The sequence below is a fragment of the Pseudonaja textilis genome, chromosome 2 (genome assembly GCF_049901715.1).
Source record: "Pseudonaja textilis isolate UNSWEBS1 chromosome 2, rPseTex1.2, whole genome shotgun sequence".
NCBI classification, from domain to species: Eukaryota; Metazoa; Chordata; class Lepidosauria; order Squamata; family Elapidae; genus Pseudonaja; species Pseudonaja textilis.
In genome coordinates this window covers 10,403,789-10,421,786 of record NC_141991.1, presented here as the reverse complement: position 1 = coordinate 10,421,786, position 17,998 = coordinate 10,403,789, and the positions used below count along the sequence as shown (strand labels likewise).

General features: G+C 42.3%; 2 protein-coding genes across 5 annotated transcripts in view; one reads left to right on the top strand and one right to left on the bottom strand.

Moving 5' to 3' along the window:
• Positions 1-442: 442 nt before the first annotated feature.
• Positions 443-10,046, top strand: LOC113452469 (uncharacterized). 4 transcript variants are annotated; one of them, XM_087927797.1, is made up of 6 exons: positions 443-572; positions 2,466-2,996; positions 5,032-5,143; positions 5,641-5,765; positions 6,743-6,869; positions 7,650-10,046. In XM_087927797.1, exons 2-6 carry the CDS (start codon positions 2,580-2,582, stop codon positions 9,506-9,508), a joined length of 2,640 nt encoding a protein of 879 aa, XP_087783923.1. In that variant the 5' UTR covers positions 443-572; positions 2,466-2,579; the 3' UTR covers positions 9,509-10,046. The 4 variants fall into 4 exon arrangements, with proteins under 4 accessions (XP_087783923.1, XP_087783921.1, XP_087783922.1 ...); XM_087927795.1 differs by having other exon boundaries at positions 5,029-5,143; XM_087927796.1 differs by having other exon boundaries at positions 443-593.
• Positions 10,047-10,468: 422 nt separating this feature from the next.
• Positions 10,469-17,998, bottom strand: part of LOC113453957 (uncharacterized) — a 29,209-nt gene continuing 21,679 nt past the window's right edge. The window contains 2 exon segments of the mRNA XM_087927659.1: positions 10,469-13,212; positions 14,405-15,571. Coding sequence (XP_087783785.1) covers positions 14,601-15,571 — 971 coding nt within the window. The 3' untranslated portion in view covers positions 10,469-13,212; positions 14,405-14,600.

The following is a 17,998-nucleotide window of genomic DNA, read 5'->3' as shown; positions in this document are numbered from 1 at the left end:
TAGGTGGCTTGTTGTATACCCCTATAGCAATTTTCCCTTTTATATTGACCCATATGGATCTTAGGAGGTTTTCATCCTTGGTTTGGTGGATTTCTGTAGAGATATAATGATCTTTTATCTATAATGGAAGTTCACTTCCTCTTTTGTTAGGTCTGGTTTTCTTTTTTAATAGTTTGTATTTTTCCATCAGGGGGTTTACCCCGCCCATCTTCTAATCTAGTCCCCCACATCAGAAAGACTCCCATTCATTCCCATTCGGACTCTTCCGGGAAAGCTCCACCCGGCGACGGCCTTTCCTAGTGACGTCATTTCCTGTCCAAGTCCGCCGCCGGGCGCTTTTTGTCCGATCGTTGACGCATGCTCCCTCCACTCTTGACGCTCGGAGGCTGCCCGCCCCCTCCTCCTCCTCCTCCATCTTTGCTGCCGGACAACGGCGCACGCATGCCCAACCCAGACGGAGCGACGTCGACCAAAGCGTGGCCCCTCTACGACTCTAGCCTCGCTCGTTTTAACCGCTTTTGTTCCGCAGGAGGCGATGCGGCCGCGGGGAAAGTTTTGCGAGGACGGAGGAGGTGCGGACGGGAACCTGTTCAGTGAGTGGGGGGAGTATTTTTTTTTCTCGCGGGGGGCGGGTTTCCCGTGGAGCTGGAGACATGGAGGGAGGCGTGCAATCTCTCCCTCCAAAGTGCTGAGTCCTGGGGAAGGGGGAGAGGGAAGGAGGTGGAAGAAGCCCCGGGGCCCCATCTTCCCCTGCCGCCCCTTTGCATGCTTGGGAAAAGCCTAGGTGGGGAGAGAAGAAAGTTGCGTCGCAGAAATCCAGCAGGAGGACTGGATGTTTTGCAGCGGAGGAGGAGTTGCAGCTGACTGCATTCAAGCAAAATGCAGGGGAGAAGCCAGGTAGCCAAAATAGAAGGATGGAATTGGATGGGATAGAAAGAGGATTGAAATGGAATAGAATCCAGAATAGAGGATACAAAAAAAGATTGCAGAGTAAAATACGGGATAGGAATAGAATAAAGGATAGAAAAAAGACTAGAGAAAAGAAAAAGGACTAGAGAATATGGGATAGGAATAGAAGAGAAATACAATAGAAACGAGAAGAGAGAATAGGAAAAAAAACTAGATAATAGACTAGAAAAGAGAATAGAATATAGGAATAGACTAGAAACCAGAAAAGAAACTAGAAACTAGAAAAGAGACTAGAGAATAGACTAAAAAGAGAATAGAATAGAATAGAATCTAGAAAAGAGACTAGAGAATATACTAGAAAAGAGAACAGAATATAGGATAGGAATAGAATAGAAATGGAATAGAAACTAGAAGAGAGACTAAAGAATAGAAAAGAGAACAGAATATAGGATAGGAATAGAATAGAAATGGAATAGAGGATAGGAAAACTAGAGAACGGAAAAGAGACTAGAGAATAGAAAAAAATAGGACAGGAATAGAATAGAAACTAGAAGAGAGAATAGAAACTAGAAAAAAAGACTAAAGAATAGACTAGAAAAGAGAATACAACGTAGGAATAGACTAGAAACTAGAAAAGAGACTAGAGAACAGACTAGAAAAGAGAATGGAATATAGATAGGAATAGAGTAGAATCTAGAAAAGAGAATATACGATAGGAACAGAAATAGAATAGAAACTAGAATAGAATAGAAAATAAAATATAGGAATAGAATAGAAATAGAATAGAATAGAAGATAGGGTAATAATAGAATAGAAACTAGACACTAGAAAGGAGACTAGAGAATAGAATAGAAAAGAGAATAGAATATAGGATAAGAATAGAATAGAATCTAGGAAAGAGAATAGAAACAAGAATAGAATAGTGACTAGAATAGAGAGGAGGGGAGGGGAGAGAGCTGGAAGGGACCTTGGAGGTCATGTAGTCCAGTCCTTGCCTCATGCAGGAGAACCTATACCAGTTCAGGTAAGTGACTGTCCAGTCTCTTCTTTAAAACATCCAGTGATGGAGCACCCGCAATTTCTGAAGGTAGGCTGTTCCACTGGTTTATTGTCCTCATATGCTATTGCTATTTATTTAATTTATTTATGGAATTCATTTTCTGCCCATCTCCTATCCAGTAGCCTTTACGACATAAAAACATTGAGAAAAATATTAAAATCATCCATCATAACAAACACAGCAGATAAAAACATCAAGAGATGAACTCACATACATCTTCCTAATAGCAATAGCACTTAGACTGACACACCGCTTCATGGTGCTTTATAGCCCTCTCTAAGCAGTTTACAGAGTCAGCATGTTGCCCCCAACACTCTGGGTCCTCATTTTACCCACCTTAAGAAGGGTGGAAGGCTGAATCAATTTTGAGCCTCGTGAGATTCGAACTGCCAAATTATGCAGTCCCTTTGCCAGCTCAAAAGAATCCTTAGTTCGACATTTTGCAGGGAGTTGTTAAAATGTTACTTGTTACGTTCTCTCTGCTTTTCTGTTGCAGATCTATAGGGCGGAAGCATCTTGCCTCCTTGCCTAGACACAAAAATATCTCGCAAACAAGGAGCGTGAAAAGATCCGCGGCCCCATTTAAAGCTGTGTTGGAGAGCAGAGGAAGATGGAGAGGCCCCCTTTAGCAACTGAGGCAACTGGAAAAGGTCCTTCTGCTGTTCAGCTTGGGAGCTGTGAGGAGATCTGGGCAAGCGCTAGGCAGAAGGTCCTGGAGGAGGAAACCATCCTCCGTTCAGGAGTTCAGTCCTGGGACTTCAGGAGCTTCCAATACCTGGAGGCTGAGGGACCCCGAGGACTTCGCAACCGATTCCACCAACTTTACCACAAATGGCTGCAGCCAGAAAGGAACACAAAGGCACAGATGCTGGACCTCGTGGTCCTAAAGTATTTTCTGACCCTCCTGCCCCCCGAAATGAAAAGCTGGGTGCGGGAGTGTGGAGCAGAGACCAGCTCCCAGGCAGTGGCCCTGGCTGAAGGCTTCCTCATGAGCCAGGCCAAAGGGAAGCAACAGGAAAATCTGCAGGTAGATACCTTCTTAGGTCTTAGAACGGTCCCAAATAGAAGAAACAATATATACCGTAATACTATAGTTCATTTAATACTATAGTTTAACATAGTGGCCCCCAACCTTTTTTGTGCCACGGCCCGGTATCGGCATCACAAAATGATCCGCGGCCCGGTATCGGCATCACAAAATGATCCGCGGCCCGGTACCGGCATCAGCACGCATGACAAGGCAAGGCGAGCCAAGCAACCAGCCAGCCAGCTGTCCCCCGCTTCTCCCCGCCACCTTCAACTCCTCCTTTGTACCTTTGTCGATGGGCTTCGCTTCGGGACGGTCGCTCGGCTCGCCTTGCCTTGGGTGCTGAAAGAATCCTCGCGCCTTAGTTTCGTTCGAAGCCCCCCCGCTTCGATGAAACTAAGGCGTGAGGATTCCTTCAGGATGCAAACGCCGCTTTCCAACCAGAAAAGCTCACCCGGAAATACTTTCTCGTCAAAGAAGATGGCGGTGCCCAGCAAACCGGTGGCCTGGTAGGAAATGTTCCACGGGACTGGGACCGTGGCCCGGTGGTTGGGGACCCCTGGTTTAACAGATTAACAGAGTTGGAAGGGATCTTGTAGTCATCTAGTCCAACCCCACCCCCCGCCCAAGCAGGAGACCCTACACCTTTTCTGACAGATGGCAGTCCAGTCTCTTCTTGAAAGCCTCCAGTGATGAAGCTCCCACAACTTGCGAAGGCAACTTCTGTTCCATGAGTTGATTGTTCTGTCAGAAAATTCCTCCTTATTTCTAGGTTGAATCTCTCCTTGATCTGTTTCCATGGTTGAACATGCTGAGGAATCAGTTTCCATATTAAACATGCTTGGGAATGAGATAAGCGCATGTCTGTCATCTGACAAAAAAATATATAAATTTAATAAATAGGGCAGACTCCATGTTACAGTAGGTCTTTTTCTGCCATCAGTTTTCTAGGTTTCAATCATAGGGTGTCAACCATCCCAGTATGGTAGCCCAAAAAAGAAACTCCTGGGACATTTTTTTTCCCTCCAAGCGTATACTCTGCTGAAAAACCGGAAGTGGGTACAGAAGTGGAAAAGCCAGTTCTAACATTTCGTGCGCAAAAGCGTCAGATAAATTCCCCTTTTTCTTCCCTGGTCCTACCATAGACTTAGAAGAACTTTATTGTCACTCTGGAGTCACATGGTCCTTTGCCCACCAATCAGCTGAACCTGGGTTGTTTTGAGAACAATCTGTTTGCCTCGGACATTCTCAGAGTTGGTGACCTTGGGGGTGGAACTATCTCCGGCTTCCAGATGACACACTTGCATTCCAATGCTTCCCTCCCCCTCCCATTGTTGTATGGTTGCGAGCAATTTGCGTAGCAACTCAGCCATGGCATGGGGATTTCTGGCATTTCAACATTAAGAACACCTTTCTTCTACTGTAAACTGCCACAAAAACTTCAGTTGATGGGTAATTTTTAAAAATGTAATAAATAAATAAACTCTTGTGGCAGATTTCAGTCCTTTCCATTTGGGGAAAGTGTTTGCCAGCTTTGGAAGCCATATTCCATGCTGCCACATAGCCTGAGAAAGTGAAAGGGGAGTGATTTCAATTAAGCAGCTCTAAGTAAGACAAAATAAAATTCTTTCTGTTAGTTCAAGGTCATTTAGTATGGCTCAGGATGAAATAAGGATCTTACTTTTGGACGGATCATGATTGGACCATGTGATCTGATGATGACCAAGGGGGAATGGATTTGTAGTTAGGGAAAATTTGGAAAGCCCGAAAACTTTTAGATTGGGGGTTCCACAGATGTGCCAGGTGCTATTCTAATAAAGGTACTTTTGAGATATGTTTGTCTCGGAGTTACTGATTGGAATGGAGGATTGCTAGAGCGCTGACATCGTTCCCTTCTTAGTTTCCACTTCCACTGATGGATATAAGGGACTGCAGGACTGTGGATTGAGAAATATCCATTACTTCATCTCTGTTGGTCCATTCATCCTTTTTTCCTTTCTTCTATTTTCTTTTCTCCTTCCTTCGGTTTCAGCAGCAGGAGTCCCCCTCAGCTGTCGTTCCTGAAGATCTGGAGATAGAAGATCCCTCTGAGGAGCTGCTTTTCGAGCAATTCTCCAAAAAAGATCCCTATCAGGACGCCTCAGGAGGTAAGAGAAAGGTCCTTCTAAGCAGCCTTGGAAGCCAATTTTACATGGAAGCTTCGAGGCTGCCACATTCAGTGCCCTGGGAATTTGGGAGGGAGGATCTCATAGTGAGGTAGAGGTTTAAACATAACAACATTCTTTCTTAGAGAGTCAAGGACATATTTCCCTGCACCTGGAGAGGAGTGACAGGAGGGATGTCTCCAGTTGGGATGAATGATTTGATTGGGCCATGTGATGGGTGCAGGGGATGGATCTTTGATTTTATTTTGGGAAGGGAAAACCCGGAACTCACAGATTTGGGTTTTCCCAGATGTGCCAATAGGACAACTCTAATAAAATGGAACTTTGAGGAAATTCATGTTTCGGAGTCTCTTGGTTTGGAGTTGGTTAGTTGGCATGCTGACACAGTGAATGTTCTGGCTCCCCATGGATAGAATTACCTTTCCATATTTGTTAGGTTCTTAAAAATTATTCTTTTATCACCATTGTCTCCTTCACAGGGAACAGAGGCATCTCATTTGTATTCGTACAGCCATCTTGTTCTGGTGAAACTGAAGGCGTGGTTGAAGCTCCAGCTCAGGTAGCAGAACAAATCTCAGAAGATGCAGGAAACCATATTCCAAAGGTACTTTTCCAAAGGGCAACTGGGCTTACTTGGGTTTTTTTTTCCCCTTGAAAACATTTCGCTTCTCATCCAAGGAGCTTCTTCAGTTCAGAATTGAACAAAACATACATTACATTTCCAAACCAATAAATAACATTTACATTTGAAAATAAGGCATCATTTGAAATCTAGTCTGAGGAGGGGGAAAAAAGCCTCTGGTTTGAAGAACAGTGTAAAGTAGAATCTGCAATTTAATAGTTCTTTAGGAGGTAGGTTACATAGTAAATGGAATAGAAATATTTTATGAGACTTTCAGAAAGGATCCACTGAAGTTAATCAGAAGAATCGTGGGCTTGGAAGTTCACACCACAAAAACATTCCCTATAATCTGAAGAGCAGAAATTGCTCATTCTCAGGTTAATGGCCTTCACGCAGATCCTAATATAAATTCTCCAGCACATTTGTGATGCTGTTCCATCAGTTGTAGGGATACATTGGACATTAGCTAACATCCAATCTGGGTCGGTCATCAGAATCAGAACTTTTGTCTCCTGAGCTTCGGACTTGTGCTGGAGCCCATCCTTGGTGAACTTCTTTCTCGTAGAACATTCTGGTAAAATTCCCTGAGAATGGGCTGCAGCACAAGTCCTAAAGCTCGGAAGACAAAACATCTGCAACATTACCCCGGGACACATATATTCGCCTTCATTCGTACTAGCCAACATGTTAGGAAGGAAACCTCCCCCCCCCCCCATTACAGCTGTGTGTGTTGAGGTCTAACTGCCAATAGATTCAGAAGTTAACTTTTACTGAATGGAAAATTCTGCCATGTAAATTAAACTTGTTCCAACCGTACCTTCAGTGAAAACCTGTGAACATGGCCCATTTTCCTATATAAAGCTTTACATCCTTATCATTCACTCATTGCCCCTTATGTGATTTTTGAACTTCTAAATCCATCGTTGTCTGTTAATAGGGAAATTTGTTTCCTTGTTCAGGGCCTTGTGTCCTTCGAGGAGGTGGCGGTGTATTTTTCTGAGGACGAGTGGTGTCAGATGGATGCCCACCAAAAAGCCCTCCACGAGGAAGTCATGCTGGAGAATTCTCAGAATGTGGCCTCTTTGGGTAAGAGTTGCCTGCTTGGCCTGCAAACATTTAGAAGGTAGTCAAATTCAGTCAAAACATTTCTCCCCAACCAGGTCTCATCTCCTATATACAAGAAGGAGTTAATCCTATCTTCTTCTGCTCCAAACAAGGGAAGAAATTTGCAGCTACTTCCTTAAATCCATCATGCTGTTACTTGGTATCTCTTTCTTCAGGTGTTCCCCTTCAAAAATATATATTTTTAGTTTCTCAGTGATTCATTTTAGATCAAGGGTCTTCAAACTTGGCAAGTTTAAGACTTGTAGGCTTCAATTCCCAGAATTCCTGAGCTAACATGACTGGAGGAGGAATTCTGGGAGTTGAAGTCCACAAGTCTTAAAGCTGTCAAGTTTGAAGACCCCTGTTTTAGATTATGGATTCAGCGATCTGACCTCTAACCTTAATAGTGACTTCTTGTGTAGGACAAGAAGCTGCCTGCCTGTCCTATGTACCACAGAAAATAGAAACGATTTACTTGAATTGGTTTGCTATTTAACAGAAATTGACTTTTGAAGGGGTTCCGTAAACAGAAACTACATCTGCATATTGATCATTCATCTTTATATTCCTGAAATTGTAATAATCCCATCAGGTGTCCACAATGAATAAATGTTGCATCAGTGGTTTTTTTTTTAAATTATTTCTTATTTTAGTAAGTCAACAAAACCTTGGGGAGAATTCATTTACATTAATTTGATTCATTTTCTTTCCCCTTCATTCAATTAGCTTCATTCAATTTTTCTTCTCTCTTTTCTTCCCAAGGAGCTCATGAGCAGGAGAATGAAGGTTGCAAGGAACTATTTCAAGAGATCAATCAGAAAAAGGAAGAAAGACTTAAAGAAAGAGAAAAACCAGTCAAAAAAAGGAAGAAAAACAAGTCAAAAAAACAGGGGAGGAAAAAATTCAATCCCCACCGTATTCAGATTCAACAACAATCTTGGAAAGGAAGGAGAAAAGAAAAGACATTAGGGAAAAGAAAGGAAGTATTCAAAGACACAGTTGTGAATAAAAATCGCAGAACTTATACTAAAGGAGAAGGTGGTGAAGTGCTGAACAATGGAAAACATAACAGAAAACCTGTTTCTTTAGCTGCAAGAAGAAGAGCAGGGGAAAAGCCATATAAATGCCTGGAGTGTGGGAAACTCTTCAAATGGAGCAGTTATTTTACTTCCCACAAAAGGATGCACGCAGGGGAGAAACCATACCAGTGTTTGGAGTGTGGGAAGACCTTTGGTCAAAAAAGCCACCTTACTTCTCACAAAAGAATCCACAATGGGGAAAAACCTTATAAATGCATGGAATGTGGAAAGAATTTTGCTCAGAGTAGTCACCTTAATTATCACAGAAGGATCCACAGCGGGGAGAAGCCCTATGAATGCACAGAATGCGGTAAGACTTTCCGGAGGCGCTGTGACCTTACTTCCCATCAAAGGATCCACACGGGAGAGAAGCCATATAAATGCCTGGAGTGTGGAAAGAGCTTCAGTCAGAATTGTTCCCTTAGGTCTCATAAAAGGATCCATACAGAAGAGAAACCATATAAATGCCCAGTGTGTGGGAAAAGCTTCCGATGGAAACATTCCCTGATTTCCCATAAAAGGATCCACACGGGAGAGAAACCATATCAATGCAGGGAGTGCAGAAAGAGCTTCAGTACAAGCAGCACCCTTAATATGCACAGAAGAATTCACTCAAACGAAAAAAAGCACAAATGCACGCTGTGTGGAGTAAGTTTCAGTCAGAGGGCCTCCCTGATTTCTCATAAAAGGAGCCATAAGGGAGAGAAACCATACACATGTGTGGAATGCGGGAAAGGATTCCAGAAAAGCAGCTCCCTTGTATCCCACAAAAGAACCCATACTGGAGAGAAAATGTTTGAATGCATGGAGTGCGGGATGAATTTCTCCGAAACAGGATCGCTTGTGCATCATGAAAAGAAGCACAGAGTGGAGAAACCATATAAATGCATGGAGTGCGGAAAGAGCTTTAACAACAGCGCTGCTCTTACTTGTCATCACAGAACTCACACTGGGGAAAAGCCATTTAAATGTACGGAGTGCGGAAAGAAATTTAGTCAAAATAGTTACCTCATTATCCACAGAAGGATTCATACGGGGGAAAAACCGTATAAATGCCTGGACTGTGGGAAAAACGTCGCTCAGCTTTCTTCTCACAGAAGAGTCCACAGGACAGATAAACCACATCAATGCACGGCGTGTGGGAAACGTTTTAAATGGAAAAGCAGCCTGACTTACCATGAAAGAACTCACACGGGGGAAAAGCCATATAAATGCGGCAAGTGCGGGAAAAGCTTCATCACGAGCAGCAAGCTTTCTTTCCACATAAGGATCCATGCAAAAGAGAAACCCCATAAATGTACAGAATGTAGAAAAAGTTTTAGTCAGAGATGTGACCTAATCTCCCATAAAAGGATCCACTTAATAGCAAAGCCATTTAAATGCACGGAATGCGGAAAGTGTTTTCGCTGCAGGAGTGCGCTTCGTTATCACAACAGGAACCACACAGGGGAGGAACCCTACAAATGCAAGGTGTGTGGGAAGACATTCAAAACTAGCAGTAACCTTACTTCACACAGAAGGACCCACTTGAAAAAGAAGTAACTGCCTGAAGCAGGGGAAGAGTTTTGAGTTAAATTTCTCATCTATGAGTCCACCAAAAAGTCTATATAAGCGGAACGGGGAGATAATTTGAACTAAGTGCAAAGAATTCATATGAAGGAATATTGTCCTAAAATACTGAGACATTTGTGTCAGTTGTCAAAGTCTAGGAGAGGGCTGGACTAGAAGACCTCCAAGGTCCCTTCCAACTCTGTTCTGATTCTGATTTAAGTCCTTCGCTAGCCATCATGTGATGGACAGAAGAAAATCATGCATGAGAATTTCAGTCCTAACATGGAATGGACTTTTTCAACGAACACTCATTTATGTTGTTACTTCAGATTCCAACTGCAAAAGGATTATTTCTTCATGAGAGAGGGTTGAGATGTTTTAATGTTTCTTTGGCAGTTTCTTAATGTAACTGATATTCTGGTGCTTTTATTGGAATTAAAGGGTTTCTTTTGTTTAGTTTACAGGCACTGGGTATATATGCTGTATGCTACTCACAGTGGTCATAGTAATAAACATTTTGCTAAAATGTTTGCCTGGATGTTCTATACCACAGATGTCAAACTCGCCATGTCACATTGCCATCATGTGACATATTGCAGTGTTTTTTCCCTTCACGGAGCTGGGGTGGGCGTGGCCTGCGCGTGATGCACCTTGCCCAAGGGCCGCCAGTTTGACACACCTGTTCTATACAAATGAAGCTACACTGCACATTAATGCAAAGAGGAAAAATTAAGTCAGTGACACTCAGGATATAGAAATGGGTCTGAAAAGAAGAATGCTACTTATATTCAAATACATTTCAAGAAGAATGCTATATCTGGGATAAAAGATGTAAGTCATTTCTAGATGGCAGCAATAATTTAGGATTTATTTATTTATTTTGTATCTTGTGTTAATGTGCCAGAGTTTAATATCCCAAATCTGGGAGTTCTAATTTAATCTCAAAGACTACTGAGCAGGAAGCAAGGATCCTGGCTTGATGTTGGGCTCTTTAGGGCATTGTATGGTCTCATTTTAACTTATTGATGGCGACTGTTACAACCGTGGATATTCAAAGGTTTTTCTTTGATCCAGAACAGAGTGCAGGGTGGCCAAGTTGCACCTCATCTTCCAAAGAATCAAGCAGTTGCTGTGAGAAGGAATCATCAAGATAGCAATATGGATCAACTGGTCTGGAAGCTAAATTGTATGATGAATGGTTGAGAGAGCTAGGTATGTCTAGCCTGTCAACAAGGATTATGGGGTGGAATAACTGCCCTCCAGTATTTGAGGGGCTGTCACAGAGAAGAGGGGACTGAGCCCCCGAGGGAAGGACAAGAAGTAAAGAGCGGAAGCTCGTTAAAGACAATCCGACCTAGAAGGAGAAATTTCCTGACAGAATAATCAATGAAACAGCTTGTTCCCTGGAATTGTGGGTGCTCCATCACTGCAGGTTTTCAAAAATAGACTGGACATCTCTTTGACCAGGATGATACAAGGCAGAAACTCGGTTTCATGGAGGCCCATATCAGGGTTGTGCTTGACCTGGGGGGCGGGGTTGTGGAATGGGTGTGGCCAGTTCAACAGTGGCCCGAGTACTCTGCCAGAGGAAAATTCTCCCAAGTTCTGTTTTCAGCTGCGACAGCCTCCTGTAGCCCTCTGCCAGCTCCCTTTTTGCTGGCAGAAGCTCCACGGGTCAGTCCTTCGGGCCAGATCCTAACCCTCTTTATTATAAAATAATGGTGATAAAATGATTGGGAAAGTACACATTTTGTTCTAGCCGAGGGAGGGGGAGGGGGAGAAGGAGAGAGGGATACCACTGGTTTGAAGAAATTCCTTTGCATATGGAGGGCTTAAAAAAGAGACTGAGATCGAGCTACAATTAGCAGTTAAAATAGAAGAGGAATTGTGGTTAAAAAGCAATTTAAAAAGAGTGGAGTTCTGTTTTATTTTTCTCCAGCCCATTTCTTTATGTATCCAGCTTTCTTGTAATTGTTTTTAATTTTTTTATGATTGTCAATCCGATTTCTATTTCTCTAATGAAAAACTTGACAATAACGCACACAAAACTGGAAACATTTCCTGCCATAGGGAGGAAGGGGTCAATCTATTTTCTAAAGGTCCTGTAGGCCAGACAAGGAAAAATGGAAACTGAACAAGGAGAGACTTAACCTGGAAATAAGGAGAAACTTTCTGACAATGAGAACCATCAACCAATGGAACAGAAGTTGCCTTCGGAAGTTGTGGGAGCATCATCACTTGAGACTTTCAAGAAGAGATTGGACTGCCATTTGTGAGATACAGTGTAGGGTCTCCCGCTTGGGTGGGGGGGTGGACTAGATGACCTACAAGGTCCCTTCCAACTCTGATTATCTGTTATCTGTTATACTGTATGAATAAAGAGCTTGATGGCAAGAATTTATAAATTTTATAATTCTTGTTAGAAATATTGTTTAGGGTGTTTAGGTAATTATAAATTAACTGACCCAGATCTCCAGAAAGTTATTTACTGCCCTCCAAATCCTTTAAACTCACCCAAACATAAGAATTGTGTTGTTTTAAATTGTAAAATACCACACAACCAAATACAAAGAATGTAATTTACACTACATAAACTTAATTATAAAGGAAGAAATTCAATCATTGCTTGATTTAATTAATTCTTTTTTCCAGGGCAATAAGAATGCTAAAAATAAAGAAAAACAGTTAAGAGACTGATTTAGAATGTTATATATATTGTTACTAGAGCTTTCCCTATTTTATAGTCTGCCTTCAAGAGACTTTGAATTTCTGAAAAATAAACCTCTTCAAGTAGCTGACAGCTATAAAATGTGTACAGAAAATGTTTTATGAAAATATGGAGAATATGAATTGATACATCCAGAGGGGTGGTGGTGAAAAGCAGGCTCAAGGGTAACAATGAATTACGTATCTCAGAGTCGGCTACGCCCAGGTCATGCCAACATGTTGACTTCTAATAAATCCTTTGAAGTTTTGGGAGTGTGGCTCAAGACTCATGATTTAATTGGAGTAACTGCCGGAATCCTGACAGAAGCTTGAAATCCGGACCAGATTTACTTCCACAGCTTCAACTCAAGAGTCTCTGAAACCCAAAAATTTGTCCCCTACCCAAAGTCCTCCAAATATTAGTAATTTCATGCATTAGTAATTCTTGATGCAACCAAAGAGAAAAGGGGTTTTAATACATGCCTAGAAAGTAATCACATCATTGATATTTAATTTTATTTAAACATTTTTTTTTCTTAGCTCTCATCACAGCACAGAAAGCCAAAAGGGGTCTTGATGCTTGAAAAATCTTTTGCACATGAATTTTGGGGAGTTCTCGTCATTCTGGCTTCTTTTGTGACAGAGGAACTCTTCCTCCTAAAGTTCTTTCTTCATTCTCTATTGATACCTATGTTATTCTCTCGCATCATGAGAGGCCTTTGACCTATGCAGTCATACTGGTTGATTCAGGTCTCAGTTCTTTATAGTGGAACCGAGTTGGATTATTTTTTGGTATCTTCACATCCCACAAGAAGCTCCTATTCTCATTGTGTGTTTGATCAGGAAGAACTGAAGCACTTTTCTGAAGTAGTTTTTCTTAATTTCATAGATTTTTGTTTGGGTCCCCACTGATTTCTAAATGTCTTCCTTCTTGCTTGATCATCTGCAGTATCAGCACACTGGAGTGGGCTTCAGTCTCCTGAATATTCCTGAGACAGGAAGGAAAGGAAGGGAAAGGGAAGGAAAGGGAAGGGAAGGAAGGATTCAAAGCACATACCCTTTTAACTGTCACTTTTAATGCATATCAGATACTCAGTGGGACAATTCAATTTCACTTTGAGTTCCCTTTGGATTATATTGTTTCAGATCCCACTATATCTCTGCTGCACCATTTCTTTTTGTGAGGACAGATAAAATGTGAGTGTATTCAAGAATGAAGTGGAAAACAATTGTAAAAAGATGGAAGGTTTATACTATGGGAAGTTACTGAATTTCTATCTGCTTGTTTGCCATAATGGAAGAAAGACTAAGATAAACCTTTGTCTTAAAAAGATTCCGCTGCTTTTCCCACCAGGGAAAGAATCACCTGTTAAATGTTTGCCTCTTCATATCCATCGCAGAACCAAGATCTGGAGTGAGATTCCACCAGTTATAACCAGTTTGGAGATCGCGCCAAATGTGCGCTCTGCACATAGGCACAGCTGAGAAACAGCAAACCACTCTGCCATGTGAATCAACTGTGCTCTCACAAAAGGGAATAAAGCACAGGGCGGGTGGGCCTACATGCTTGTCGAAGTGAACCGGTTCACTGCCAACTGATCTTCGGAGCAAAGGGTTCGCCCGAACCAGTCGGAACTGGTAGAATCCGACCCCTGACAAAGATCAAGTGGGAAGGACAAATAACTGGGTAATAGAAGCTCACTTTTTTTTAAAAAAAAACACAACTTCATAAATTCAGAGTCCAGAATTTGAAATGCCTATATGGGCTCATTTTTCTTGGAATTGACATGCAATTGAAGCTAGAATGTAAACAAGACAAAACAATCTTCTGACATGTGCAATTCTCGACCCTGTAAAATGACAGTTGAACCTTAAAAATCCCATTATTTAAAACATATTTATGATGGTTTGCAGTGTCCCGAGGCCACATGATCCCTTCTTGCAGCCTTCTGAAGAAACCAGATTCTCTTAACAACCATGTGAATAATTTAACGACTGCAGTGATTTACTGAACCAATGTGGCAAAAAACTCATAAAATGGGGTAAAACTCACAAATTTCTCAGTAACATAAACAATTGGGCCCAATTGTGGTCATAAATTGAGGACTACCTGTATGCTGGAGAAAAAGAAATACTGAGGGGGAAAAAAAAACAGATGCAAAATGCTCCAGAAATTTTTACCTCAGAACCATTTTTTTCTATTGGTAAAATCATCTCTCTGAAGCTGTCAGTTGTGAGGGACAGTAAAATCTTTCTTTCCTAGTTCAGTATACATAGAATCAAGCAATTAAATCTAGAATTTACATGGATTCTCATCAAATGGATATGAAAAATTAGGCCATTTCTCCCCTTGGAGCTCTTAACACACTTCACACATTTATACAGCTTCTCCACTGTGTGGAATTCTTTTATGTCTCACAAAGGACCGATTTTCAGAGAAGCCCTTTCCACACTCCATGCATTTAAAGGGTTTCTCCCCCATGTGAATCCTTTTATGGCAAGTAAGAGAGTTAATTGTGCTAAAACTCTTTCCACATTCGACGCACTGATGCGGCTTTTCTCCTGTGTGGACCCTATTATGGGAAGTAAGATGACTGCTCTGAACAAAGGATTTTTCACACACTCTGCATTTATATGGCTTCTCCCCAGTGTGGATCCTTTTGTGGGAAATAAGTTAATGGTTCTGAAGAAAGGCCTTTCCACAGTCCATGCATTTAAACGGCTTTTCCCCTGTGTGGATCTTTTTATGGGAAATAAAGGAACTGCTTTGACCAAAGCACTTTTCACACTCCGTACATTTATAGGGCTTTTCCCCTGTGTGTTTCCTTTGATGAGAAAGGAGATAATGGCTCTGAATAAGTTTTTCCCCACACTCCATGCATTTATAGGGCTTTTCCCCACTGTGGATCCTTGCATGGCAAGTAAGAGAGCTAATTGTGGTAAAACTCTTTCCACATTCCACACATTGATGTGGCTTCTCTCCTGTGTGGATCCTTTTATGGGAACTTAAATGGTTGCTCTGAGTAAAAGTCTCTCCACACTTCACGTATTTATATAGCTTCTCTCCTGCGTGGATCCTTTTATGGGAAGTAAAATGGCTGTTCCGAATAAAGGCCTTCCCATACTCCATGCATTGAAATGGCTTCTCTCCTGTGTGCATCCAGTTAGGTGGGGCTAGTTGATTACTTTTAGTAAAGCTCTTTCCATACTCCAGGTATTTAGAGGGCTTTCCCCCTAGGTGGTTTATTTTATGGAAAGTAAGTTGACTGCTTGTTCTGCAGCTCTTTCCACATTCCAAACATTTATATGGCTTCTCTTCTGTGTGGATTATTTTATGAGATATAAGGGGCCCATTTTTGTGAAAAAAGGGAAAGTCCAATTGTAATTTTTTTTCAGCATAAACAAAGGAATCGAATCAAGATCACATGAAATGTTAATACCACTTTATAATGCCTTGGTAAGGCCACACTTGCATCTAGTTTTGGTTCCACGATGTAAAAAAGACGTTTTTTGGCTTATGTTGAACAAGTATCCAGTTCATGTTTTCTTTTTTTCTTCTCCTGCCAATATTCCTGTCAAAAAGATCCAAGTCAGGATGCCTCAGAAGGTAATCAAAGTCCCGCCCCCACCATTCCCCAGAAAAATCCCACCAGTCTTACTTTCTCTATGTCTTTTCTTCTGTAGAATACCTCCTACTTTGTTAATTATGCATTTTACAATTCTGTATTTCTCACAGAGAAACATAGAATGAAGTTTTCTGGAGGAGGGCCGCCCGTGCACGACTCTCTCCCTCCTCTGCCTCCCTTTGCATGGAAAGACACCCCCCCCAACCCGGAGCACGTCTGAATTACCCCCAGCCAGACTTCTTCTACAGCCTCTCCTCCTCCTGCAGGGTTCCAAGGGTTAAAGCGAGTGAGTGCGGCATCCTAGAGCGGTCAATGTTTGTGCTGACACGCCTCTGGAAAGCCAGCTGTGACGTTCGCTCTCCAGTGGTCCAATGGGGAAGCGCCTGACGTTACCTTCCTTGGGCAGAGGGCGTCCCCTGGAGGATCCTGCTTGCAATGCAACGGCTCATGCCATGAGTGATGAACCATTTTCCATGGAGGACAGGAAGAAGTAAATTATTTCCCCCCACACCCCCCAATCCAAAATCTTCTCAATCCAACTGCTTTGGACAACTTTTGAATGTATCCATCCTTCTATTTTCAAGGAAGCATAGACTCATTAAGGTTGGGAGGGACCTTGGAGATCTTCTAGTCCAGTGGTGGCTAACCTTTTGGGGCTGCTGTGCGAAAAGTTATGTGCGCGCACTTGCATGCTCACGGCAATGTGCGTGCACATAACTTTTGGCCCGGTATTACAGGAAGTGACAAAACGGGCCTATTATTCATCCTTGCAAAGCCTGCAGGTTTTTTTTTTTCAAGCCTCTGGGAGGCCGAAAAAGACCTCAAATCAGCCAAAAATTCAGCTGTGAGGCACGTGCATGCACAGTGAGGTAAGTTTACCTGTGGCTTATGTGCCAGCACAAATGGCTCTGCCATAGGTTCGCCATCACGGTTCTAGTCCAACCTACTGCTCAAGGCAGGAAACTAATCCTGGACAAATGGTTGATAAGTCTTTTCTCAAAAGCCTCCAGCAATGGCGCATCCATGACTCCAGGAGACAAGCTGTTCCACCAATCGTTATTGCTGTCAGGAAATTTCTCCTTATTTCCCGGTTGAATCTACTGACTGCCTGTCAAGTATTGGCTATCATGTCACCCCAAGCCTTCCCTTATATTAGGCTAAACCTAGTCCTAGTTCTCTTAGCCATTCAGCCTCTTGTAGGAAGCTCCCAGCCCCAGCCCAAAGGAAAGAAATGTTTTGGGAAATATTTTTTAAAAGGCAGGATAGAATATTTCCCGTTGGGAGAAATATACATCTGAGTTCCCTTCCAAGTGGGGAGAAAAACACTGGAAACATGGAGGCTGATTGGAAGGATGGTTTATTGGTGGACAGGACCACATGGGGTTGAAGTTCTGGTGCAGCTGAACACATGGGTTTGAGAGAGAAAAGTATTTATACTTCTTGGGCCTTGCCCTTGAGCTTCCTGTTCCTGGGCAAAAAATGTATTCTATTGGTTGTTGTCAGACTCCCATGTGGAGTCATGCTTGTCTGAATCAAGTTTGGTTGAATCTTGGGCTGATGTAATATCCCCAGGTGCCATATGGTCATCTTTGCTGTTAGATGGTAGAGGGCTCATCCTATTATATCCTGAAGGTGAAGGTCTTTTGTCTTGTAGATAGGCTGGCACCAAAATATCTGCTGGGGACAGGGAACTGAGGCTGAGTTTCTGTTTCCTTTAAGATTATTTCTCTTTTAGGGGAAATATTCTGCCTTTTTAATATTTCCTAGAATATTTCATTCTTCTAGGAGAGGGGTGGGTGCTATCTTTCTACACCCCTAAAGAAGAAATGGGGGAAAAAATCTTAAGGGAGGCAGAGACCAGCACCAGTCTTCCTGCCCCAAAGCAGAAACTAAGGAGGCCAGCTTTTAGACATGCAGATTTGGTAATCCAAATCTGGTACCATCTTATTGATATTTTATTACTCTGTTGCTTTGCATGTACGCTGAGAGCTGCTGCATGGGAGACAAATTCATTGTGTATCTAATCACACTTGGCCAAATAAAATATTGTATACAGTGGATGCTCCATCACCAGAGGCTTTTAAAGAGTCTGGATATTCATTTGTTTGAAATGGTATAGGGCCGTGATGGTGAACCTTCGGCACGTGTG

What these genes read in the sequence shown, in the direction of transcription:
- LOC113452469 (XM_087927795.1), top strand. Translation starts at nt 2,580, where the DNA reads ATGGAGAGGCCCCCTTTAGCAACTGAGGCAACTGGAAAAGGTCCTTCT. An exon ending in AGCAACAGGAAAATCTGCAG is followed by an intron (nt 2,997 to 5,028) that starts GTAGATACCTTC and finishes CTTCGGTTTCAG; the next exon opens with CAGCAGGAGTCCCCCTCAGC. An exon ending in CTATCAGGACGCCTCAGGAG is followed by an intron (nt 5,144 to 5,640) that starts GTAAGAGAAAGG and finishes TCTCCTTCACAG; the next exon opens with GGAACAGAGGCATCTCATTT.